At 37.6% G+C, this 27,462-nt stretch overlaps 1 protein-coding gene across 5 annotated transcripts; it reads right to left on the bottom strand.

Moving 5' to 3' along the window:
* Positions 1-6,024: 6,024 nt before the first annotated feature.
* On the bottom strand, positions 6,025-27,356 carry SCP2 (sterol carrier protein 2). 5 transcript variants are annotated; one of them, XM_062581703.1, is made up of 16 exons: positions 27,255-27,356; positions 25,968-26,025; positions 25,353-25,424; positions 23,935-24,066; positions 23,099-23,163; positions 22,167-22,293; positions 21,351-21,414; positions 20,991-21,077; positions 20,220-20,370; positions 19,198-19,345; positions 16,300-16,407; positions 14,105-14,258; positions 10,282-10,375; positions 9,613-9,742; positions 8,193-8,272; positions 6,025-6,936 (listed from the first exon to the last, which is right to left on the bottom strand). In XM_062581703.1, the coding sequence occupies exons 1-16, from the start codon at positions 27,294-27,296 to the stop codon at positions 6,841-6,843; spliced, it is 1,608 nt and encodes a 535-aa protein (XP_062437687.1). In that variant the 5' UTR covers positions 27,297-27,356; the 3' UTR covers positions 6,025-6,840. The 5 variants fall into 5 exon arrangements, with proteins under 5 accessions (XP_062437687.1, XP_062437692.1, XP_062437691.1 ...); XM_062581708.1 differs by lacking the exons at positions 6,025-6,936; positions 8,193-8,272; positions 9,613-9,742; positions 10,282-10,375; positions 14,105-14,258 and adding an exon at positions 14,343-14,475; XM_062581707.1 differs by lacking the exons at positions 6,025-6,936; positions 8,193-8,272; positions 9,613-9,742; positions 10,282-10,375; positions 14,105-14,258 and adding an exon at positions 14,343-14,484.
* Between the last annotated feature and the right edge of the window lie 106 nt (positions 27,357-27,462).

Consider the following 27,462-nt stretch of genomic DNA (forward strand, 5'->3'; position numbering starts at 1 on the left):
CCTCTCTGTGCCACGTGTAACTCTCAAAAGTCAGCGTGGGAAGCAGCAAGTGTGTTTTCACTAAAACAAAAACAAAACAAAACTGGCTGCCTTTTTGTTAGATGATTCAGAGATCCAGGATATGTTCTGCATTCCCCATCCTCCACCTGCCTGTTACCCTTTCTGCATTATAACACCCTGAGGCCATACAACAAAAACAATGTTTTCAGGGAGGAGAGAAAAGTTCATGTTGAGGGAGCATACATCTTAGCCCAATCTCCAGGGAGAGAAAGGGAAGAGAAGGAGGATTACCCAGCTCACTATTTATGCCAGAGGAGCCCAAGAGGCAAAGTGAGAGAGCAGGATTCACCCTTCTTCAAAAGCATATGTTTATTTGCATTTTCTTGCTGTACTTTGTTAACATGTACCATCTAGAGGTAGTGAAAAAAAGAGGGGCATCATGCAATTTTAGTGATGAGGAAACAGAGGCACAGAAAAGTGTCACTGCTAACCCAATATTATCTATCAGGACAGCCAGTGCCAGAAACCAGACATCCCAGGCATGACAGCAACATTTAAATCCTTACACCGTGCTACAAATTATCTATATAAGCTTTTTGTTTCCAAACTATCATTTTCTCCACTTTTTACCCTCTTATATCAACATATCTCAAATTTATGACCTCTTATCTCCAGGCTTAGTCCTGCATTTCCAACATCAGAACCCATGTAACTCTCCAGCAAAACCCAGTGGTGCTCTGACACACCACTAAGGCAAGGGCTAGGTTTAAGGTCTCAGGCAGTATCTCTGCCACTATAGCCTTTGGGTGCTTTCAGAGGAAAGCATTTCTATCTAAACACTTATAACCTAGAATCTGTTGCAGGCAACATTTCCAGTCAAATTACAGTCTTTGCAGCCTGAATGTTCCACGCTGAGGAGGTGACAGCAGGAGCTGGAGTCTAAATGAAGAAACATTTTTAGGTTCAAAAACAGAAGCTGGAAATGCAGCTTAGATTTTCACACGATCACTCCTTCAGATCACCCAGATGGCACAGAAACAAGTCCTCGGGCAAACCATCGCCAGGGTGCTTCAGTAAAAACGTGACAGCTGCCACAGATCCTGTGCACGCAATACACCAGGCAAGGCTCTACCTACCGCACTGGCTCCAGCAGAGAAAAGCCCCTCTGATCCAAAAAAGTCAGGGACAGACTTTGATAGCCTGAACTCTCTTTTTCAATGTCCTTACCTCAGTATAAGGACATATCCGAGTCCAAGCTGTAATATATAGTACTATACTCTCCATAGCATAGGGTTATTGCTGACAAAGCAGTAAGACTTACCTAAGTTATGCCAAGGATGCACCTGCCTCGTAGAACCACAGAGGATCAGGACTGTGCAAAGGTATCCTAAATCCACAAGAACCTGCTCAGCTCTCACTTGCAACCATTGTCACTGCCCTAAAGAGATTACAGGCTAAATTTAGATGTGATATGCTAAGCTTGGGTAATGTACAGCCCCTGCAAGCAACGATGGGGCAGAGGCCAAAGGTATAAGCAGCTCTTTTGAACCTTGATCGTATTTGGAGAGTTATTTGGAGAGAACTGTGGTTATGTATCAGCTCACTCATCATCAGCATGGAAAGAGTGAGACAAGAGGGATTTATGAGATTTAAGTTTATTTAAATTGTATTTGAAAATGCAGTAAAATGTTTTTTACCCTTTTATTTATCTAAGTAAGACTCTACAGAAACATTTGCATTCCTGAAGAGTCCACTGCTGTATACTGATAGAGTGCCTTTATTTGAAAGGAGAGAAAAAAGCCCATTAAAATTCTCTTAAGGAACTTGCCATCATTTGCTTTAAAAATGAATAACCAAAACACAAAGAGGAAAAAAGCTTTTTTTGTCTCTAAGGCATGAAGGGAAGTATTTTTCAAATCTAAGTATGCACAACAGAGTCTGGCAATGAGCCTACTGGCATCTTTGTGTTGATCCGAATGAACTTTTAAGATGTCTGTTCTCCTAGAAGGCATATATCGTTAAAAACAAAAACTAAAAAAAATCTATGACTGCTCTTAATCTACCTGAAATATGGAATACAGACACAGCATATTTCATACTTGCTTTATCATCTACTACACATGCCTTTTTAGCCTGCTATAGCTTTACTAGGCTATTTCTGTTCCTATATAACAGTAAATAACATTTCCTGGAGAACTACCCAGGGCCATATAAAGCCATCCGCTTTTAAGTTAGCGATGAATTTTTCTGAAAGATATGCACAGAATAGCTTGCACTGTTACTCCAAGAAATTATCCTGCTGTTTATTCAAACAATAAAGGAACTCGTTCCAGAGATTTTTTTTTTCCAGCATTTGTCATCTACATGTGGTTTTCTTCCTCAAGTGTTGATTTTTTGTAGTTAAGAGACTTTTTCCTGCCTTTTATTCACCAGGCTAATCATATTCTTATTCTCTGCTTAATGAGAGCTGACATTCAGCTCAGAACTCTGTAAAACAGGAAAGAATATAGTTCCTGTTCCAGGGAGATAACAGTTTAAATTGACCTCGTACAAATTGGGCATATGGAAAACGGACATTCAAATCCAACCTTGTGATTATAGGGACTTTTGTTTTTTTAATCATGGGAGAGAAGATGCATGGTCAAGCCCCTTCACCCCATCCTCCCGCAACCTGAAATGACCTTTCTCTCTCCCAAAAGAGCAGCCCCTTAACGCAGCTGCCACAGACGATGCTCAGTTGTTCACAACCTCCTCATGTGAACAAACTAGTCCCTCTCCACTGCTTACCAAAGGGATTCCACATTAATGCTTAATAGGAGGACTCGCTTTGCATGAACGCCTGCACGAGGCGCTCTGTGTCATACGCTCCCATAAAAGTGCTCAGGAGGTAAGGCCAGCTCCCTCCAATGATGGACAGCTGCAGAAACATTTTTTCCCCCCTTAGACTGCCTTACCTGCCCATGGATATATCCTCATTCATCCACAAAGAGCTCTCTTGTGAATATCCCTAATTCAGAGTTTCCTAACAAATTCCCTTTTGTTATCCTGAAGAACTTGGGAACTGGGATTCCTCAAAATTGCATGGTTTTCTTAAGGAAAGGACCCGTGTTCTGACCATCAGTTTTACACAAATTCCTCATCCGAAAAGCAATGATCAATTTTGAAAATCTATACGGTATAAAGTGTGTAAGGCTTACCTACTCCGTTGTACCCATCTCTGACTAGGCAAAGGATTGGGACTGAAATATAAAACTCAAAGAGAAGTTAAAAAAAAAAAATCTGTGCTCCAAAACCAAAGCATTCACTGAAATTCCTCAAAGCCAGATCTGCTGAGTTGGGCATTGCTCTGCTCACTGACACATCTATCTGATTCTCTTTTAGCAATAAAACACATTCCAGTCTTTTTTTCCTTTACTGTGAATATTTGTATCTGAAAGAACTGTGTGAATTTTACATGAATAAAGATAAGATTACATCTGCCAACTTGACAGCATCTCTAGCTGTCAAATAATTAACACATTAATCACAGCTGATAAAAATATTAATGGCTTTCTTCAAAAAGGCAGCAAAGGGTATTCATCATACCCTTATTCATCCACAAAAGAACAACCCCCTCGAGTTTTGCTGTCTAAAGCTGAGAATTCCTCTCATGGGAACGAGGAGCCTGAGAACACTAAAGCCCGTGCCTAAAGGACTTTTTTTTTTTGAACAAGGCATTTGATACTAAAAATTATGTTTTGCTGCGTTCAGTAACTAGCCACCTCTCAGGTTTCCAGCTAGCTCTCTAGGTATAGGGCACTTGCAACAGATACTGTGTAAATACTATTATTAGTTGAATATAGTGATAGGTACAGATAGAGGATGCAATCTTTCTAACTCCACAGAATATGGAAGGCTGGTACTTGTGGAGAAAATGAAGTTCCTTGACAGCTTAAGATAATCAAGACGTAACTGCTGAAGCCCAGCTTCCCTCACCTCCTTCCTCGTACTCCATATTTCTGCCCCTCTCATCTCATTCTAAAGGGAGCCGGAGCACAAGGAACTCAAACCTTTTTCCTGTAAGATTTTCTGGTTAGCCATAAACTGGCTCATCACAGCATCAGGTGATTGATGACTCTGATCAGCTTAAACACATGAAAGATTTGCAGAGAATCATAAATATACAACATTAAAAAAATATAAAAGGCAATTTAGAATAATGAGCAAAATAATATTTGTTTATGATGCTTACTTTAGATTCTGCTTGGAGAAGTAATTTCTTAAATAAAATAGGTGAGACACTTAAAGAAAAAAAAAAAAGAAAGAAAAAAAGAAAAGTGACCAAGACTGTATGAACTCTGTGCTCAAAATTCTTGGAACAGGTAGGTTCTTGGCTTGCATTACAGGGACATACTCAAAACCTCTGGCAGCATCATTGATTTCAGAACAGAAAGCTTGCTGATGAAAGGCTGTATATGCACCTCCCAGCCCTGTAGGCAGCAGCAAATTATTTTAAGCATCAAATTACTATTGCAGCTCGGTAGGTTAAATAAAGGTGAATTACAAACTAATGGATTGAATTTAAGAAAAGCAGTAGATATATTGGCAAATGTTATTTTGTGCTGAGTTTGTTACTTTTATTTAAGAGGTATGACTCCTACCTACTACAATCCTTTGGATCACAGAAGTGTACAAGAGGAGACTGATCAGACAGGATTTTTTTTTTTTTTTTTTTTTTTTTTAAGTTCTCAGTGCAGCAAGGACAGATCTGTTGTGTTCAACACTGAACTAATGACTTAAAAAAGGGGATGAACAGTGATGCAATAAAAGTGCTTTCATTCACAGCAATAAAGACAAGGGGTACCAACAAGAGCTGCAGCAGGATTAAACACTGACTGGACAATAAAACAAGCAGCTGATATTCAGCATAAATCAGGTGATGCACACAGAATAAAAAAGTCCCAGCTTTGCAGTACAGAAATAAGTATTAACATCAAAAAAATTAACATCAAAAAGGAATGAGGACCCAGCTATAAGAGATCTAAGAAAATGTCAGCTCAAAATTCAGTGGTCAAAATAATAATAATAATAATAATAATAATAAGGGGAGAGAGAGACAAGACCAGGGTGGGGGTGGGGGGAGTGAGCAGTGCAGGGGAAGAAACACCTCAAAAAGCATTTGCATTTGTGACCTATCTTGAAAGCCTTTTAGCATGGGGTGACTAGAACACAATGTAGGAAAACAAACATGGATGGTGAGAAGTTTTAAAGGACTTCTCCATATGGCAGTTAAATGAACTAAGTTCCCTTCAAGTTTAAGAAGCCTGGAGGTGACAGGACAGTAGCACAAGCACCAGGAGTGACCTAAAATCATCCACTACAAAACTCTAAGGAGTATAAAATATAACTATCACTTCAAAGATAAAGAATATGTTTCGTTTCACATAATGCGCAAGTTAGCATTTGTAAAGGACTTCCACAACTAAAAGGTTGTCAAGGATTCAAAATGGAACTGGACAAAGTCATTAAAAAAAAAATCCACAAAGAACTACTGGATACACATATATCACTTCTGCCTCAAATCTGTGAGTTGATAAACATTGGCATCCAGGAAAGTATTCTAGACAAACCGATAGTTGGACTGCCTTATCATTACTTCCAAGGTATGAATTATCAGAAGAGGTAGTCTGCTAGATGGATTTTTTGGTCTGATCCAAGGTAGCCATTCTTACAGTTTAAGCAATACGACTCTTAAGCAATCACACCAGAAAAAACAATTGAGTAAGTTCAGTTGGCTTGAATTAGTTCATTTTTATCACGATTTTGGTTAAGCCAAGGAAGTTTATGGAGAAGTTCCTCTGTCCTGACCCATACATGAGAGGTATATACAATGGACTGAGGTGTAGATTACATGTATCTAATGATAGTGCCTGAGATGTAGAAAGTGAATGACTGAGAGCTCTTAGTGATAACCCATATAAAATAATCAACTCAATGCATGAATTTGAAATCCGTACTTACAAATCCAAGACAGACACACAGAAGAACAGGAAAAGTATATTTAATTATCTATTAAACATCCAGAATACATTTTCCCAAAGCAGAAGTTAAAGTTTTTGCATTACTGATAAGAATTTCATAATGATCAACTCCAGAACTGCTTAGGAGAATACAGGTAGGTGTTGGTTAGTCTCCTTTCCTGCTCTCCTGTGGAGCCCTTCTGTTTCTTCAAGGTAAAGTATTGTTAAATCCTGTATATCTCAAAGCAATGTTCTAGTTCCAACTTACTTCTGGATGCTTTCATTTATTTATTTATTTATTTAATTCCAAGGCAGTAATAAGAAAAGTATTTTATAGCAAATTTCCTAAAACTTATTTTAAAAAAAAGTTGTTAGCAATCCCACTTATAAGACCCATTTTTAGTTTAAGTAGCAGCAAATTTGTTAGAATGGATGTCTGAAAGCCATGACCTGCTAAGTACAGGTTTTTAAAAAATGCAACTCATTTAATCCGTATTTCAAACTATTTATAACCTTCCCCACCATCTTTCCAACTAACCTGAAAAACAGTAAGCAGCCTCATTCATCTTATCTAAGTTTCATAAAAATTTCATATTGGTTAAAACAGAAATTTTGTTTACTCATCATATATATCACTTGTAAGAATTAGTGCTTCAAGTTTAGCCTAAAAATCTTTGCCAAAAATTGATGGAATTCCATAAGAGTATTAGGTCTCTTAACCACAGGATTTAGGTGAGACAGGTCCAATTAGGTCCAACCTGTGCCATATTATTGTCAACATCTAGTTTCATTCTAATTTTTTGTCAAAAATACCAAGAACTGACTGTTCAGTTTAATGATCTCAAAGTTTAGCTTTGCCTGGCTGAAGTTGTAGATTCTGAAGTTTCATTGCCATGCCCATGTTCCCAGAAACCTTCAATTTGCCTTGAAAGAAAGCCTAAAAAGAAGAAAGATTGTGTGAAACGCAATACAACACATTTCCCCAGATGCACACTCCTCCCAAAACATGGGATCGAAAGAGAACCAAAATATTTTATTCCACTAATGCTATTTTCAACTCTGAGTATTTTAGACTCAGCTAGATAGATATTCTAATTCCATTGCAGTTCATCACTTCCACAAAACTTGTAGGCATATTTAAACATAAAAACTATGAAGGAGAAAAACAAAGAAGAAAAATCCTCAAACACATACCTTATGGTTTTAAGATTCTTACACAAGCTGATAGGTTATTACATATGCACAGGTCCTAGCCTGCACTCCAACAGTTCCTAGCAGGCACCTCACGTGCATCAATAAACACATTTTCTGATGCTAACGGGTAGAACAGTAACCTTAGAAAGCTGTGCATTTATACTCAGTGTTTTTGTGATAACTAAACAAAATGCATTTGGTACCACATTTCTTGCCTTACTATAATGATGTATTTGTACACAAAGCAGGACAGAATACCCAATGTTTCAGTGATGACAGTCCATAAAAAAAGTTCACTACTTCAGTTAACAATTATAAAGCGGTAGTGTATTAGGGAGATAGCAGATGGCATGACTAATTTCTAAAACTCCTTGCCCCACAACAACTGTTTTGTTACCACTGCATTCAGTTTTACAAGTCTAGTTTGCAAAGCAGACATAAGTCAAGTATATTGTATTTATCTCCTGATGTTGTAAAAACCATGAACTGCATGCACTAAAATATTTCATTTGTAGATATAAAATTCTAATTGCTTCTGAATTTCCTACATATAAACTAAAACAGTCTTTTAATGTATTTTTACCTACCAACTTCAGCTACATATGATAGTTAAAGAACATAACACTTCTTAATCCTTAGTTTGTGGAAATTCCTTAATTACCATGTGATTTCTTGACCAAAAACCTAGAAGAATATTACAGCATTCCAAACACAGAAAAATGTAACAGTAACTTAAAGTTAACTTAAGAGTCAGGTTTATTTGTATGGTTTGGCTGCTTTTAGCACACTGAGGAATAAAAAAAATAATCTTAAGTCTTTCATGGACGCTTACCTCATTTTCCATTTTCCAATATCAAGATTTCTCCTAATACTCACACCAGCTAGCTCTATTTCTTCTAACAAAGGGCCAATATTCCTCCCTTCTTAAGTTATGCTATCCCCCGCAAACACTTGTTGCCTCTAGGAAACTGTTTATCATTTCACCTTTGCTATACTTACTGTCTGAGGATTCATTTTGCCAGTCATCAGAGCTAACAAATCGGCGTCAGCCATTGTAATTGTACAATCAGCTTTCTTATCTGTAAGACAGAGTTGACCACAAAAATTCAGAGAAATTAAACAGTGATACAACCTGCACCTGCCTGAACAATCTCCGGATACTAGAGGTCAGTGCAATGGTATCCAAAGTACTCACAAATAAAGGCCATTATAAAGTACCAGCAAAAGGTTCTCCAACAGCCAACAGTAATTTGTGCCAGCCTGTAACACGGACTATCCTAACACTGAAAACAGAGCGACCTTTCTGAAAGGTGCTAAGGAAAATCACAAAGTCCAAACAGATTCACTTATAATTAGATAGAATGCTAACTGCACATGTTCATAACAGTCTTAATTTAATACTAGGAAATTTAAGCTCAATAAGACTTTAACTCAGGATAAACCTGTTCTCCCCATGACATTTCCCGAAGATACTTATCACTAAGATATCAGGCATTTCCTGACCTTTATTTCTATGGGAAAAAAATGTGTGTTCTGAAAGTTCTCATTTGTATTAATTCAAAAGTTTAGGATCTTATTTAGCAGAAATGAGCTGAAAAGATATTTTAATAAGCTCTCATATATTAATGCATATACTAAAGGGCTAAACTGCACTTGTCTTTATTAAGAAATTAAAGTTTGTGATAAAAGGTTGTCCATACAATGGAACAGTTCCGTTTCTTTCTGAAAGACCTTAGATCAGTGAATCCCAAGTCAAATCCCCTGTAATACTTTCAATTGCAAATTTTATGATGCAGGTTCATAAAACAGACTGAGGAGAGCGCTGTCTTTAACTTAATATTTATGTCAATGGCTTGCATTACTTCAGATACTGGACAAGACACATTTTCAGGACAAGGGTTCAAAATCTGTCTCCAAAATTTTGGGGAGGGGTCCCCACCTCCACCCTGCCTTTTTTTTTTTTTTTTTAACCTTCCCCCCCCCCCCAAAATATGAAAATTGAGTACAGTATTTAGATCAGTCAGTCCCATTGTTTAGCTGGCTGCAAAGGAGAAGTAACTGATTAGATGCACCAGCTACCAGTATCTCCAACAAGCAACCAAAGGAAGGGCTGCAAATTACTGATAACATCTTTCTTTGGTATTCTGGTTCTTGCAGGAGTTATATAAGACTACTAGGCAATACCTGACTGGAGCCTCTAGGAAAACACATAAATGCCTAGACAGATTTTAGAGTAAAATACTATAAAATCTGTGTTCTAAACATCATGGATTAAAACTTTCAGTAATAAGAAAGGTTTAAAATAAGGTAGTTCTACTCCTTTTTTGCTCAAGATCACTATAGTTTAAACAGAAAGTGAATTGATATCCTTCTCATACACTTTGTGTTACTTGCAATGATATAATAAAATAGCACTGACCTGAATTAACAGCCACAGACCCTTTTCCATTTTTAACATCTACTATCCAAGTGGCTTCTTTCCCATCAGGACCATCTTTTATTTTGAAGGCAAAGATGCCACCTATTTTCTTTACGAAGTGCTCTCCTTCCTGTAATGACCAAGCAATATGCAAATTACTGATTTCCTTCAAAATAGTTTTAATTAAACAGAAGACAATAGAAAACTTTTATCTTCCTACTAATAGAGAGATATTTATTTCCCTCTAGTAGGCTTCATTTAAATAACCAGGAAAAAAAAATCTGTCATCTGTCTCGACTAAACCTATCACGTAAGAGAATTACATCTCACTTAAGTTTTGTCTTGCTGTGTATCTGACAAAACCTTATTTCTTCTTTTATTGCAGTGACAAAGCAACCAGCAACACAAAGCAAAAATCCCTGGTGTTAACTAGCAAGGTCCTCACACACACTCTAGGTTTGCCTGTACTGTATATAGGCAGGAACCGTCTGAAAAGTTACAGAATGCACAGCATAAGATTTGGGACACAGTGAAATTCAAAGCGGTAGTGTTTGTTGCATTGATCAGTACTAACAAAGCAATTGATGTTTCGGTATTCCCTTCAGGTTTGGCGTATGTTCCATCACAAATTAAAATCCCCTGTTATAGGTAAAACAAGCAGTCAAATACCTCTTGGAGCTTCTTTTCAATCTCTTTGAAGACCAGATGTGACTTAAATCCATCAACAGCTGCACTGAGAGGCACAGCCACAACACGGCGGTCACTGTAATAAAAATGCCATTCATTTATTTTAATTGTTTTCAGTATCTTCAGAGTATCTTGAATAGGCCTAGCCTCAGTGAGGACAGCCAAACTGAAACACTTCAGTGGCATAGAAAAATTATATCATATCCACGCGAAGCTTATTCCCTGATGGGCTAGACAGCCTGAGTTAAATGCACTTCAAATATCTAGATGTTTTTGCATGCGTGGACAGGAAAGTAATTTTACAGTGAGGATAAACTATTAACCTTATTAAGAAAGAGAGGCAAACATTATTGCCACACTGCGCATGTAAAGAGAAAAGCGGCATACATACCATCTCAGAGTACTACCTTGCTTTGATAAAACAAAATCCCCTATAAAATGATGCTAGAAGCTTAGCTTCCCTATTTCCAGAAATGGTCCCAATTTCCACCACCCTGCTTAAAAACCTCAAAATAATTGCTAGCCTCTTCAATTCTGCCATTATAGCAACTACCTAGAAAAAGATGACTCTCAAAAACTAGAAGTCTTTGTTTTTCAGAAGAATGTAACTTTATTTTTAGACTTGCTTTGAAAGTTTCGTTTGAAACGCAAACTCACATTTGAAGCTATAGGTTAGTTGATTAAAGCTTTTAAAATGTTATTTTGCTGAGTATACTTTAAAGACAAGCTGGCTACATTAAAAGCAAATTGTTTTGGTTTCGCATATATGAAGAGAGCTTGAACCTTGTAGAGAATCATGGACAAGTTAATTTTCACTTTTGCATTGAGAGCTCCCCTCAAGTCCAACTGCATATGAGAGTTTTTGCCATTTTGCAGGCTCTTCCTGTATCTTGCATCTCTCCTCAACAATTTACCATCAAACCCAGTGCCAAGTTTTCTTGCTCCAGCTCTTATAAGACACCAGTCATTCAAGGACTCAAATTCATGTGGCGCTGCTAACAGTCACAAGCAATACTGGACATAATTCCAGATCTTCTGTAGAAGTACTCTACCCTGCTGACAGGTACCCAGGACCAAGCAAGTACAGAGAGAGATGTTCAAAGGAGAGGCAGTTTAAAAGACAGGTTTATAATTACTATCATCTTGTCAGCACACTTCAAAACTCTGATTGGATGTGAACTGATTGCTGTTGAAGTGACAGCATCATTTCAGAACTGTTACTAGAACTGCTGTGCGTCTTGCTAGCAGTGAAGCATCCCTGTAGGTTTTTGCTAGGGTAGCAACAGTAGACATTTTATCATTTGAAAATACACTCACTTTGCTAGTAAACCAAGGTTGTACTAACAGGATGTAAACTTGTCAATGCATAAGTGTCAACAAAAAGCTGAACTGTTGTTAAAATAAAAAAGAAAATTAAAAAAAAAAAAAATCAATCAAGTCCTGCTGCTATTTACATCGATCTACATTCATGGCAAGTATTACCAAAGTCATTAATTACAAGGTATCTGGAGAGTTGAATCTCCAACAATACAACGTAGACTTAAAATCTTACAAAAGATCTTCATAAACATGAAATGCCACCACCTTTTCCCTAATTACACAATGTACAAATCATTCAATTACATCAGCTGTCTTCAACAGATTAGCTGAATTGTTTCATTCCAAAGTCTGATACATATATACATACATATACACGTGTGTGTATGTGTGTGTATATATACACACACATGTGTGTGTGTATGTATATATATACACATATATGTATGTATGTATGTATGTATTTGTGCAGTAAATACCTGACATGAAGAGTTGCACTCAAAGCCTTTGAGAGAAATAAAGGTTTTTAAAACCTCTCATATTACAGAACAGGAACTGCTAAGATTTCTATGCTTTGAGATGACCTTCACTGCTACTGAGAATTTTTAAAATTCTGTCTCAGGTGCAAGTCAGCTTTAGTAAACTAGGCTTAATGTCTTTAGATATCTAGATCATGTTTCTCCTAAAGATTTTTTTTTAACAGAAGGAAGCTTTTTCTAACAGTATCTCAATATTAATGGTGCACAAATATATAAGACCATATTCCCTAGTCTATAAAGTTAAAAGCTTTTTAAAGGACAAAGCTCAAAGCAACAGAGAAAAAAAAAAGTGTATTACCTATAAAAGAGCATGTTACCTATAAAAGTCTTCCTACTTCAAATTTAGGAATGTAGACCAACACGCACTGCCAAGTTTTGTAAGTATATGAACAGAATCCACAAAAACACATGGTTTTCTTCTATCACACATATACTACCATATAGCCAAACCTCTGGCAGATTGAGGAAGGGATTGGATTATAAATTCTGACACTCTACTACAAAAGGTTACTGTGCAGCCTACTGCTGCTCTCCTTACTAGTATACCATCACCTTCCAGGAACTGCACGTGTTTAGCTAAAGCGTATACGAGAAACAGGAACTGGGAGGGGAATACTTATTTCTGGAAGTTTACCTACATGATACATTTTACCATCCACACACTTTTACAGCAAATAAAAGATACTGGCGTCAACCTTTAAAAATCAAAATATAAACAACACAAGGAGTAGCTCAATTTTGTAAACAAGGTTGAAAGTGGGGGGGGGGGAAATGAATATATAGTAGCAAAGTCTCTCCTGCAACCGTCCTGATGTATTTAAAAAATTTCAGGATTTTCTCCCAAGTCCTGTCCACCCTAGCATACACGACTTCAAGCAGTGTTTTCCCCTATCATTCCGAAGTATGCTACAATTGCAAAGGCAATTCTCTAGCTTGTATTGGATGAGTTACATGCCAGAATTCTAACAAGCACTTAAGAGTCATATAATATAAAAACACATGAATTTGGAACCAATTTCTTCACAAAACCAGCAACGGTTTTAGCAACAAAAACAGCGGGTAACTTTTTTTTAATCTGTGGGAATACAGCTAATACAAATCCCTGGAAACAATAATTCCCTTTCATAGTGCCTGTTCTGTTTTGGGCGGTTTTGGTCTTTTTTTAAATGCTGTATTTTTTTTCCCTTAGGGGACAGGAAATTATGCAAATCAGAAATGGGATACTTTGTTCTTTTCAAAAGCTTATAAACAACACGTAGTAGTAAATTATAATCTCTGTACAGGCTGTAGTACTGCAGGTACGTAACAGTTGCAACTGATGAGGAAGTTTTAGTTTTTAGCACAGTTTTTTTCTTGGACAGAGAAAAAAAAAATCTTACATAAATAGTTTATAGCCAAGATCATCTAACAATTCTTTGTACCCACATCATCAATGATGTGTAATATGATAAGCTCCTCTTGATAAACAAGTACGCAATACATTTTGCAATATGTAGATTCTGAAATAACACTTCTACTAGCAATAGACCATCTTCAAGGAAGCTGGTGGCAAAATCTCGAACAAGAACTCCAGTCAAGAACGCTGATAACTAAACTGCTGATGTTGTCTTCCTACTGAAGCGAACGATTTCCATGATTCAAAGCAATTGCTCTTTTAGAAATGCAGGCAGGAACTACTGTTTCACTCCACATTTCCAGTTCAGCGTCCTCTCACCCACCCCCAAAAGCCCGCGATACTTGACAGAAGCGCACTGTTACTTCCTAAGCACCTTAGACTGTTTGCCCTTAATAGCCTTAACTGTCACGCACCACTCTGAAGCGCAGGGATACGCAGCGGCCTTCAGGGCGCTTTACTGCTCCTTAGCTAGTCTCGGGCACTTCAGGGGTTTCTTGTCCGTTTTCCCTAGGTACGTAAAACCTGCGTTCCGCGCTCGCCGCCGCGCTCTCACCTGGCGCCTCCGGGGAAGCCCATGCCGTAGAGGGTCACCACCGCGGCGCCGCCGAGGCCCAGGTTGTGCTGCAGCGCGACCTTTGCCCCCGGGACCTGCCTCCTCGCCGCCAGCCCTCGCAGCTGCCAGCAGAGTTCGGCGCACTGCGCCAGGCCTGCGAAATCGAGCACAGAGCGCGCGGAGCGGCCGGCACAGGGCCGCGGGCCGCCGCTCCGCCCCGCCGCTCCGCCCGCGGCGGCGGCGGCCCGGGGGAACCACGAGCCCTTGCAAGGTCGAGCGGGAGCGCTGGCAGCGCTTCGAGACTGCCTCGCGTTAGGGGAGGCGGCTCAGAGGACTCGGGGCTGGGGTCACAGTGCAACATGCCTTTTTGTCTGTTAAATCTCACGTTAAAAAAAAAAAAAAAAAAAAAAAAAAAAAAGTAAAAGTGACCCCACAAGATCTTCTGAAAAAACTGTTTTTGTTTTTCCTGCAATACAAATGCCCACTATTAAACACACAGGAAATTTGTATTATATGACAAAGGAAGAAAAAACCTGTACCAAACAATAAGAGTGATTGAAGTAACTACTAGTTTTAGATGGTTATTGGAAATAAAGAACATACTACAGGTTCGCCTATAGACTTCTTCCCCAATAAAACATTAAATGAACACATGCAATATGATTCGAGTAGATTAATTCATGACAGCCCAGTTTTCCAGAAAGGTTTTTCCCTGGGAGGCCCAAAGCAAACGGGAATGCATTTTCATTATTAAGGTTGCATTTACCTTACTACCCTTTGCCTCTTCCTTCTATCAGTTATTTTTCTATCAGTTAGTCATTTTTCTATCAGTTATTCTGCAATTATGATCCAGCTGCTCTGCAGGGACATTTCTTCTTCCCTCACCATGCACACAACTCCTTCCCTTCCCATCCCTTCCCCAGGGATCTGCATAGGCCTTTGGGCAACGTGGAACAGCAGTCTGCACGCTGAATTTTATGCGTTGCCCAGTGAAACATTAAGAAGAGTTAAAAGTTTTCTTATAAACAATTCCAGTCTTATACATGGTAATTAACAGTTTTCATATACATTCCCTCAGCCTCACACGTATGGTAGCATCTTGCCCTGGAACGTAAATTTAAGATGACACACATGGCCTGTGATTAGCATATAACTAGTCTCAAGAACGTTTCATAGTGAAATTAAGACAGTCCACAGACATGCCATTTGCTGCTTCTAATGTATTTTCCCCTCCATCTCTTTGAAGCAGTGAGAAGTATGAGTATTACTAACTGCCTCTGTATTTATCAATACAATCGTACAAGCAACAAAAATTTAACACACATCTGACAATGTTCATATCCTGTTACAGACATCCACACTCATTAAATGAAATGCTATTCCAACGTTTTCTAACCCTTATCCCGCCAAATTAACTACATTATCTAGACATTTACACCTATTTAGATTAAGATCAATTATTTCAGAAAATTTCCTCTGCTCCAACTTTCTGACAACTTCACATTTCCAAACAAGGAAGGTGAAATATTCTCACAAATCCAAACACATTTTATCCAGCAGTCATCTTGTTTGGAAGTAAGAAGTGTAGCAGTTTAAAGAAAACAAAAAACAAACAAAAAAGAAAAGCCTATGTTGCTGGGAAACAGTGACTAACAGTGAACTTGTGATGTAAACATCAGATAAATATTTTGAAATCCCAGGCTCAGAAATAGTTTTTATTACACACAAAAAAGCTACAGGCTATTCATATGCAGTCAATAATAATAATAATAAAAAAAAGAATTACAAAGGACAGTAACATACGAAAATAATTATCACAACTACATTCCTCAGAAGTTGCACCACTGAGCAGCGATTAAATACAAAAAGTTAAGCTGTTTTCTTTTATTGTTTAAAAAAAATTGGCAAAAAGCAGCACTTTGAATTAAACTAGTGCTACGGATCAAATTCACACTTCAAGTATTTTGGTTTGACCAACCCTGCCAACTTGCCCTAAGGCTTGCATTAGCCAGAAAGGAGAATCAGTTCCAGAGCTTCCTTCTATTTTATGAATCCTATAATCCAAGCCTTCATTTATTTCATAAACACAAATGTACAGTCCTGCTAAGATAAATAACAAGAAAGTAGGAAATATTTTTTCAAGAACTGTATTTCATATCCAGTTAGCATGGTTAAATAAAGTATCTTCGCATTACCTGTAGCACCAAGTGGATGTCCCTTTGAAATCAAGCCACCACTAGGATTAATAACCCATTTTCCTCCATAAGTATTGTCTCCTCTGTCAATCAGCTCACATGCTCTTCCTATAAAACAGGATTTATAAAACAAATTGTCCGTTAAGTTACAAAGGTAATTTTTCAGTTCTGTCACTAACCAAAGATGCTGCATATATTTCAGGTCAGTTAAAACTCAAGAAATGCCAGAACACAGATTTTAGCAAGAACAAACTGCAGCTGCCAAACTACATAAATGAGTCTTGCTTAAACTCCTTGAGAAAGTATAATATGCAGGAAAGAAGCAAAGTGACTAGTGTTTGATAAAAAGATTTTTTTAAAAAATTACTGGTTTATTGATCTGTAGTATTATGATTTAATCAATTATGCTGTTCATTATTTCATTAATTATGAAATTAAAATGAAAATTGTTTTTAACAGAAGTTATGACTACTCAATATATTTTTGCTTTGAAATCGCCAATAAATATTTCTTGCAAAAATATCAACCTACTGCAGAGCTAATACTTAAAGAGATTCTTCTAGACATCATCAGGATTCACAGAACACATTAAGTAAATATAAGTAAATATTAATTTGCAAAGATTAACAAAATCCCCTGTATTTGGATTAAATCACTTTCTGCCAAAAATCCCTCTAATTCTCAGTTAAAGGAGCATGAGATGTAAATGTTCATGTTACATAGCAGTTAATTAGGCTATAGCATAGGTCTGGCAGGAATTTTTTGGGCTATGTCCCATAATACAAAAGGTAACTACATCATATAAAGATCTCCTTCAAATTTGAAGTGGCCAATGCTCCTACTGCAATACTGTCCTGGAAGGTCCCCTCCAGGTACTTTTGTTTCATAGGCTTTGCTTGACAAAAACAAGCACAGTTTTTCAACTGTTAGTTTTATAGCAAATCTGTATTTTATATCACTAACTTCAGCTCTTGCTCTCTCTTCCTCTAATCCAACTTAAAAATCTATTTAGAAATGCAAATGTATCATGCTTTTACAGCTTTTTACAGCTCATCTTGATTAGCTCTCTGTTCCTCTGACCAGAGATTCCTCTCTCTTGCAGCCAGAATTCTGTACTCTTCTTGAACATAGTATTTCAGATGAAACCCCAAAGCTTTGTTCCACATTACTGAAGTTCAGAGGAAAGCTACAACACTCCTGATACTTACAGTGAGATAACTACCCTCTTTTTAACTACATCCAAATGATGAGCTCAAATATTAACAGTTAGCTGTTGTTAGTGCTCAAGGGGATGGTCTTTTGTACTACTCTAGTCTTTCTTTCCATTAATTTTTCATCATTATTTTAATTCTCTCCTGTACTGGCAATAATGCTTCCTCCTAATGGAGTTTAAGACATCAGAATATTCCTACTATTTCTGTCATTAAGACACTAAATAAAAATCACTCCCAAGATTAATGTTTAAAAAAGGCTTAATCTCCCAATCTGTTAGATCCTATCCTATCAGCAGATAGTTCTCCCCTCTAATCAGTCCTTTATTCTTATCCCAGTTTCTTCAGCCTACTTTAGTAATGCCAAAATCCAAAGAGATCTGCCAAGTTTCTTGTGTTTAGAACACTTAGTCCCCTTCTGTTAAATTCAAGCACCTGATCAGAGCCACCTCTTAAATGCAAACACCTGGTTAGTCTTGTACATCTAAATCCACAGTGTATTTTATGCAATTCCACTAGTCCCTATGTCTAATTAATCTGTTCTTCAAAGATGAGTTTCACCCTGCTGGGGTCAAGCTGACAATAAGACGGTGAGAATTGCACTTTTAAAACTAATTTACCATATACAGTATTTGTCAAATAGGACTACCACTAGGACTCTATCTTCAATGAAAGGAGTGAAACTACAACGGTACATGTGCATACTTGTATAATGGCAGTCATTCTTCATTTTACTGTAGATACCATAAAAAACAGCAAAGGCAATAAAGAGCAAGCATTCAGCAAAGGCAAATACTAAGAGACCTACACGCACAAAAAGTTTTCCTGCAGGTTCATGAACTTCTTGGTTTACATGTAGATGCTCAGAACTAATACAATACACCATCTAGTGATAAAAGTATGATATTTTCTCAAAATTACTGAAGAACAAAAAGAAAGGCTATGTCATGATTATTATGATTATTTATACAAAGCAATAATATGTTTAGTATCTGAATGTAAGTGCAACATATTTTTTTACTTTAAAGATTTTTGCTTTATTTCAAGTAAACAAACACACACACACACACACACACACTGGATTGTTTAATGATTTGACTTCATCCCTAGAACTAAATTCTACTATCATTTAGCCTTCTGTAAATGCATTTCAATGAAATTACACTGATTTAGACTGACTCTACTTTGTTATGAAGTTAACTTCTTGGCAAACTGTGTACATGCCCGTGTTTTCTGTATTTTCAAATACAGTTATTTCAAGATTTAAAAAAGCCTTATTAAAGTTACATATTTTGGTAAGGCTCTCCATAGGTGATCCCTGAAAAATGGCTTAATGCTGAGAAGGATGAAGAGTTTTTAAATTTCCTTTCTCTATTTGCTCAAAAACAGCCCTTTCTGTACATGCTAACCACATGATCTTCTGTAATTGTCCAACGCTTTACTCCAATTTCTAAGTAAGTGTAGAAGGCACTTACATTTGTTACTTCAGTTCTACAGTTTGCAAGTCTTACATATGTTATTGCAGTGCTAACTTGCATTTTCCTTCTTTATGAGGTTTGCCAACAAAGCTTTCAAATACAGAATATCTTTCAGTAGAGAACTCAGAAAAGTTCTTATTTATATAAGTAAGAAGATATTTTAATATTTTACATTTTAATAAAACAAAGTTTTTCACTGATGCTGTTACCTTCTGGACATAGTCCCAGGGCTTCATAGGTAATTAACTCATTACTTGAGAAACAATCATGGAGTTCAATCACATCAACATCTGTAGGCTTTAAGCCTGCTTTTTCAAAGCATTTTTTAGCAGCTTTTTTAGTCATATCATAGCCAACCTGCAACAAGACAAAATCATAAGTTAAAATATCATGAAAGAAACATAACTGGTGATTTCATTTCTACACCTATTTTTTAATGCACTTTCTATATATCCTGTAAGTGGAAATAACCTGCAGGAGGTAGCATTTTAATTTAATGCATCTTATATCATAACCTTTAACTTTCACACAGTGAGTTATGTAGAAAGAAATAATGCACTAAATCTCACTGTTGACGTATGGAACCTTTTTGGGGGCACTTCCTCTATTCTTTTTCTAATCTTGCTGACACACCAAATTGCTCCTTTGCATGACTCTGACCAATGAACTTGAGGCAGACTTTGAAGTCTGCCTCAACTGTCTTGCTATCTTCTTCCACTAGAATTTCATTGTTAACCTACACAGAACATGACATAAGAAACTATTTGGTTCTACTTAGTCAAGCTAGTACTCATGACTATAACTGACAGATTATTGCAGCTTCAACATTACACAGACATAACTAAAATAAAGTTCTACTACTTTTATAATAAAAATTTAAGAAATGAGTTCACATGACATGGATCACACTTCTTCCTGTTCAAGTGGTTAAAATGATATTTTAAGAGCTGCATGCAACTAATTTGTGAAAAATTTAGCTTTCTGTTAGCCTAATAATGTGACTTCTTAGTGTTACTCCATGACTGTATTGTCTGCCCTCTTCACCTGCCCAAATGATAGTATTTTGACGCCTATCAAAGTATAATTTGTGTGCTTACTGACATGGAAATGCCTACAGCATCACTAGGACTGGCAGGTATTAAGCAAAAACAAATAACAAGAACACACCACCACAACCCACCAAAAACCCATACCCTGAGGAATATTAGGAAACACAAAACTGTAAACTTACCATCTTCAGACAACTGTTCTCTTCAAATGTGCTTGGATAATCAGTAGTCATCACCTGGGCTAGAATTTCCACAGCTTTTGGCTGCAACCTATGCCTTTTCACAAACTCCTCACTAGCCAAAATTGCAGCTGCAGCACCATTTGATGTTGGACTGATTGAAAGAAAAAAAAAAATATTTTCCTCATTCTGTATTATCCATGCTGATTTTCCTCAGAATTACTTTGAAAAATCCACACCAAAAAAAGCCACTTTGTTTAGCAAATGTCTCAAACTGCATTCCAGTGTTCACTTGACTCTTTCAGCTTTTAAAGTTGCTAATTTCAGTAATATTTATAATAGACTTAATAATATGACCTTTCAATAGAAATGTTTCATTAAGGTTTTCCTATTAACAAAAAAAAAAATAAAAAAAAATAAAGTCCTTGCTTGGCTAAAAACATTGTAACAGCAAGCCTTGGAAGAGTACATGGGAAAGGCTGAGGAAGAGAAATAACACTTAACAGTAACATAGATACATTGATGGAAGATACAGAAAGGCTTTGAAAGTCCAAAAATAGGAAAAATATTTCAGTTTGTATTATACTGTTAACAAGCATCTACATAGCGTTTGGTCAAGACAGAGATTCATATTTGTCTTATTTATGAGAAGTTGTATTTAAAATAATCTGTAATGTAATTTAAAATAAACAGACTTTTATTCAAATAAATGTATGGTCACATTTGTTTTAATTTCAAGATTTATTTTTCACAAGGCAAAGTTGTTTTTCTTACCAACACTGTAAGACAGTCAGGAAGTCAAAAATTTTGCGAGAATGTAGAATTTCATCCAATGTATACTCCTTTTGGAACTGGGAATACCTAAGAGACATACACATCTCAGTTTTAGTTCAATCCTCAGCAGTACTGCTAGCAGCATCATACTCTCAGGCAACTATATAGTTGTTTTTACTCAGTACAAGGCATTGAATTAGGATTTATTCTAGATTTATATATAATGATATTTTTCCTCTCACTCCTTAATAAAGGATACACTCTGCAAAGTTGTTTTTCTTTAAAAAAATAATTTTCACTTTTACGTGAATTTAGTAACAGCATCATATGTTCAATATAGAGGTACAGTACTGTACTCACGGATTGTTAGTTGAATGGCTATGATTCTTCCACGCAATTTTTGCAAAGTATTCTGGTTTTGTCCCTGGAAGCAAAAAGAAAGTTGCGTTGAGACCCACAGTTATCCATAACAGCATTAACATAGTATTTTAAGTACTGTATTAGTCAAGAATTTGACCTTCACAAGCATATTTAGAAGAGATTCACTGTATCAAAGCTTTCTTTAGAACTCAACTGAGGTCCACAAATTGGCTTGAGAGATAGTTTAGAGACCACTACAATTGGCTGATTTCTAGCTAGTAGAACTTCCTACTTGGATATTCAACACCTTACTTGCATAAGCTTGCAGAGAATAAAAAAAATTGAGGTATTACTTTTTTACTGTATTTTGAATACTCATTTTCATATCCACTACAAAACAGCTACACTTAAGCTTTGCCTCTAAGTTTTTTCCATATCCAAATCTAAAACTATCTGGAAATAAGAGATCTCAGCAGGCTGGAATACTGCAGAATGAAGAGACTATAATTCCCTTGGCTGGTGGGAGGGTCAGAAAGAGCAGTGGCATTAGCCTCATTGTATACATTGAATCAATTAAACACAAAAATAATTGCCAAACAATTCAGTCACAAGCCTAGCTACCCATCCTAAGGCAAAAGGAAAATACACGGAGTTAAGCTACCACATAACACAGACTCTACAGAAGCATACATGACACCACTAGACATATTAGCACCAGAGTCTTAATTTTGTCTCCCATGATTTTTTAAAAAGAAAATCATAACATTGATTACTTCATTAAAAAGAAGACAATGACAAAATATATTTTGACAATACCATACTTCTCCATATATTCTTTGCCAGCATTTGCAAACAACTGAGGTGCTATTGGAGCACTGGCTAAGCCATACTTATTTATCATTAATTCCACATGTTTGTCAATTGGATTAGTTCTGTCTGAAAACTAAAAAGAAAAATAGGTTATAAAGCAAGCCATGATCTCCTCTTCTTTAAACAACATCCCTATGCAAATGCGATAGATTTCAAGCAAAATAGAGGCTTTCTGATTTTTAAACAATTCCACTTGCAATGTTTTGAAGCACTTATAACATCCAAACTAAAAGGAAGGATAAATAAAACATTTAGCATTATCATCACTGCACTGGTTTGGGCTAAGGATCACCTCTACATGTTCTCTTTCACAGTTAGTATTTTCAGAAGATAACTTCAGGATTTTTTCCACCTTGCCTTAAAATCCTACATTTAATGCAATTTCAGGTTAATAATAATATTGTATTAATTTTATAACTTCAATGAAGCTGAAATGAAATATTGTAAAGCATGTTAAGGACAACTTTTAGCCATTCCTATCAGTTGTTAAATTTATGATTTCTCAAATCTATGCATGTATCATCAAATTTGGAATTACACGTGGTAAGTAATACTGATCGCCATAAGGCAAAAAGATTATAAAATAAAATCCTACAGTTCTCCAATAAAAAAAAAAAACCACGGGAGACACAGAAAGAAAGGTTTACAGAAGCCCTCAAGTTTTCAGGAAAGCATGCTAATTGAGTAATTTAAAACATTCCACACAAAATTTGCCAGTCATAGCTGGAATCAGAATGATAAAACTCATGAGAAGTTTCCCTGAATCAAAACACAGCAAAATCCTAAAACAATCAATATTTATGAGAAGAAGTCTCACAGAAAAAAGTGCATTTCATCTAAAAATATAACAAAACGAACAACATGTTTTAGACACTTACCATAGAAGCAATGGACCCCTTTGCCATCTTCTCAAAACCAAGTGCCAGAACGCAATCAGCTAAACCTTAAAATAGAATTTGAGACTATTTGAATAATAATTTAGTTATAAAATATTTAATGGTACATAACATCATTTATTACAAGAAATGTACATAAACACCTGCCAGCTACTCTTTCTCCTTTCCTAACTTTTGAAAAGGAGTCAATAAGTCATTGGAATGAGAGTGGTATTAATACAAAACTACTGATACTAAATACTGAAAAAATCACTAGAGAGTTTGTTTTTTTTTTAATAGTTCTCTGTAGCTTAACAGTAAATACTTATATAACCAAGCGCTCACGTCTCAGCCATAAATACCAGAATAAGCATACAAAACCTTACTATAAATAGTTTTAATTACAGAAACATCAGCAGTTTACTGCAAGAAAGCATCAAGATCCACAAAGGAATTTCAGAAACATAAGAAAACTATCAGCTATCAATCCAAAGCACAGAAACTGTCACAAGATGTTCTCTCCTCCCAATCAAAAATCAATTAGGCAAACACTTATGTTAACATTGAGTTAAACAAAAAGAGGGAGAGGCAAAAGGGAGAGAGAAAGTTAAGCTTTCTAGTCAGCTTCTTCTCTCCTTTTTATCCTGCAGATTCCAGTCTTGCAATATTATAATGCCATTCAAATTACATTCCTAAAAAAACCTTCCAGAAAAACTAAATTGGGTTACTACTTATAATATTAGGTTCATATAGCTTACAACACAGGAAAGGATGTTTACAGCCATATACACCATCTTAATGGATCACATGTTTACCAGTTCCAGAGCAAAATAACTCACCTCCTTCTACCAGTTGCCTGGCCATAAATAAAGCAGTAGATCCAGTAGCACAATTGTTGTTAACATTAATGATAGGAATGCCAGTTAAACCCAAACTGTGATAGACGGCCCGTTGTCCACAGGTTGAGTCACCTTTACATAGAAATACAACATTAAAATAAGGTATATTCTCAAGCTTCACAAGCAAAAAGAAATTCTACCATGTGTATGCATTATTACAGGTTAAACTGTAAACTTGAACTTTTGGACTGTGAACTTGAGCACATCTCAAACTATTCACAGTTCAAGAACCTTAGGAACAAGCTGAAAATCATATTTAAAAAAAAACCCAGCAGTTTGTCCTGCTTCTGTGACAACAGAGAGTGAATTAATGTAAGGTAACTGGACTGGACGAAAAGGTATTAGTGTGGTTTAGAAACTGCTACAAATATCACAGCAGACTGATCCTACTACAGCTGCCATAATAGAGTCATTAATAGAGAAACACGAGGGAAATAAAAGGATGACTTCTTGAAATGGAGTGGAATGAAACCCATCAATTGGGCTGATAGGATAGGGTTCAAAACAGTCATTTAATATCATCTCCTCTCTCTACAATGAGCAGTGAGTACAAGATAAAAGTTCTTCTGAGAGCATGTGCTAGAAATCTGCTTGAGAGTCCAGTTAGTAATAAAGGCAGGGCAGCACAGCACAGGTATCTGAATCACTCAGGTTTCTTTACACCGCCTAGGAAGCATTATCCTGGAGCCATACTAACATATATGCTTTCAATAATCTTAGACCATACATTAAATCATGGTTATGTTTTCACATATGTGCAGAGGATTAAAATAGCTATTAAACTCTGACAGAGTAGATCTCAGCCATCACTTAAGAGTCGAGTCCAAGCAGATACATCTTCGGTGCTCTTGGGCTGAAAGTGCAAGGACACAGAATACATTTGATCCCATACAGCAAGTGTCTCCAAATCAAGAGCACCAAGTAAACAAGCCTACCCTTTCTAGTGTATGTACACTATTAAACACACACATAAAAAAAAAAAACAAAAAAAAACAAAAAAAAACTCTGCTATGGTTTTAAATACATTGCCAGAAACATCACAACAGGCAAGTTTTACATCGGTTGTATAACGGTACTACTTGATCTTGCTGAAAGAGCTACTTATAAAACATACATTTGCAAGACAATCTTCTTGAAATCCTTCCATATCAGGGACTAGTACTCCATAAAATAACAAGCACAAATATGTGCTCACTTATAAATAAATAAATAAAACTAATAATTACACGTCAGCCTGTAGAACTGTTTAAGTACAATAACCTATGTAAGACCGTTGAGCGTGATAAGATCCCCATACACTTAATTTTATCCTCACAACCATCCGCAAAGTCACATCCTAAGCAAATTACATTACTTACCATAAACATAACCCACACACGCCTGCTCCACTGCTGAATAAGGAATGCCAGCATCAGCTAAAGCCTTCTGGCCTTAAAAAGTTAAAAACAAACAAACTAGCTGTCACAACCATAACAACTATACTTGATTTAGTACATATGATTCAGCATCTATACAAAGGAATAAAACAGAGCTGAAAGAATTTCTTAATAGACCACACAAATGGTTAATGTAGTCCTGTGTCTTAACTCTCACAGGAAGAACAATTCTGTAGAACTTTGAGTGAAATTTTCTGGTCAAGAAGCTTGCTCAATCAATTCTGCATTCGTGCACAAAGGCTGTTGGTCCCAATGAACGTATGTTTGAATAATATATGCAGATACTAAATTATTTTCAGTGTCCAATTTTAAGCTGTCCTTTTGACTTCAGCACTGGAAAGCAGTAAGTTGAAGAGGTTAGTTATGGACTTTGTGACACTGTTCATTTTTATCAGTTTTTAATCCGCTTTTAAAGTATATTTACTTACTGAATAATAATTGCTCCCTCCACTTGTACAATAAAGAGATTAACAGATTAAATGTAAAATTCTGAGTGTCAGGAATCAAAATTAAATGTTATCTTTATTATTAAATTACCTGCTTCCTTAGCCAGGTCAGGATAATCAACATCCTTCTCCTCATTAGGCTTAACAAACTGTAAAAACACACACAGTGAAAATTGATACAGTATCTTATGCTCAAATTTCAGATTGGTATATTTGAAAACTGTATATTTAACTTAGAAACAGGTTTGTGATCAGTCAGCATTAGGCCCTCTTTACCAATGCAAACAACTTCATTTCACTGACCCAGAGAATCTGCACGATTCCCAAGTATTACTGCTTGGGCCTGTGCTGGTTAGAAATGGACAATAAACAAAAAATAATAACAAAAGACAGAAACCAAAAAGCATTTTTGCTCAGTCTTAAAGCAGATCCATGACTTGCATGGAGACGGACAATAAACCCATCCAAAGCCCATGGATGGGACAGGGAATGACTATCGTCGTCACTGATTTGTTCCGCCACGTGAAACCACCAGGGCCTTGATAAACACTTCCCTTCTACTGAACATTATATTCCTATTCCTCACACACGAAAAATAGTCAGGATATGAGAATTAGTCAGATGCCTCCTCACGCTGACCTCCCTCCACGCCACTCTGCTGTCCTGACTGTCGGACCTCCCGTCAGCAACGCGGGCCGAGGCCCTTCAGACCTAAGGTCACACGAGAAACTGCCCAGCAAACTGATTTATTCTCCGTGGGCCAGGGGAAGGCTGAGAGAGGGGAAAAGCGTACTAACGACTTCCCCAATCTCACTAATCTTCCAGCTGGGATAATTCATTTCTGAAAACACAAGGTGTCATCCGCGGTACGCAGCAAGTCAGACACGTTGCACCAGGCTGGAGAAGGCACAAAGTTTGCAGTGGGCATTACGCTGTTTACTTTAAGGAGAAAGAAAGGATAAAATCCTGGAAAGGCTTCTTAATAAAATACTTAACAGACAGCCTGGTGCCGGGGCAGCGTTAGCGGCACGCCAGGCGCCCTCCGTCGAGGACGCCGCACACGAGTACGCCTCAGGGGAGGTCTCACCACCTGGGCCCTGTAACGCAGCCCAGCCAAGAGGACGGGGCGTTCTGCCTCTCACCTCACCCCGGCCCAGCGCGGCTGACCAGAAGTTCCCGCGCAACAACACGAGCAAGTGCTCGACGGGTTCCCCCCCTCCCACCCCGACTGCTCCGGCGGCTACCGCAGACCCCCTCGCCTCCGCCCGCCGGGAGCAGCCGCAGCCCCTTCCCTCGCAGTCGCCCACCCCGGCGGAGAAGACGCCCGTTTCCGAGGCGCCCCCCGCCCCGGGCCGCGGCGGCCGGGCGCAGCCCCTACCTGCGTCATGCCAACGCCCACCACGAACACCCGGCGCGACATGGCTGCGGCGGCGAGCAGCGCCTTCGCGCCCGCGGCTGGCCGAGGTGGCGGCGGCGGCGGCGAGGGGAAGGAAGGGGCGGCCCTTGCTCCGCCCCGCCCCGCCCCGCGGGGGGCCAGGAACGCGGCGCGGAGCCTCGGGAGCGGCGCCATGATGCGGCTGGGGCGG

This window comes from Rhea pennata, chromosome 8 (genome assembly GCF_028389875.1).
Source record: "Rhea pennata isolate bPtePen1 chromosome 8, bPtePen1.pri, whole genome shotgun sequence".
Taxonomy (NCBI): Eukaryota; Metazoa; Chordata; class Aves; order Rheiformes; family Rheidae; genus Rhea; species Rhea pennata.

Coding starts and splice junctions, on each gene's coding strand:
- SCP2 (XM_062581703.1), bottom strand. CDS start 27,296: ATGTCGCGCCGGGTGTTCGTGGTGGGCGTTGGCATGACGCAG. Junction 21,415..22,166: donor AGAATATATGGAGAAGTATG/GTATTGTCAAAA, acceptor TTTTGCTTCCAG/GGACAAAACCAGAATACTTT. Junction 19,346..20,219: donor AGAACAGTTGTCTGAAGATG/GTAAGTTTACAG, acceptor GTCTTGTTGCAG/GTTGGCTATGATATGACTAA.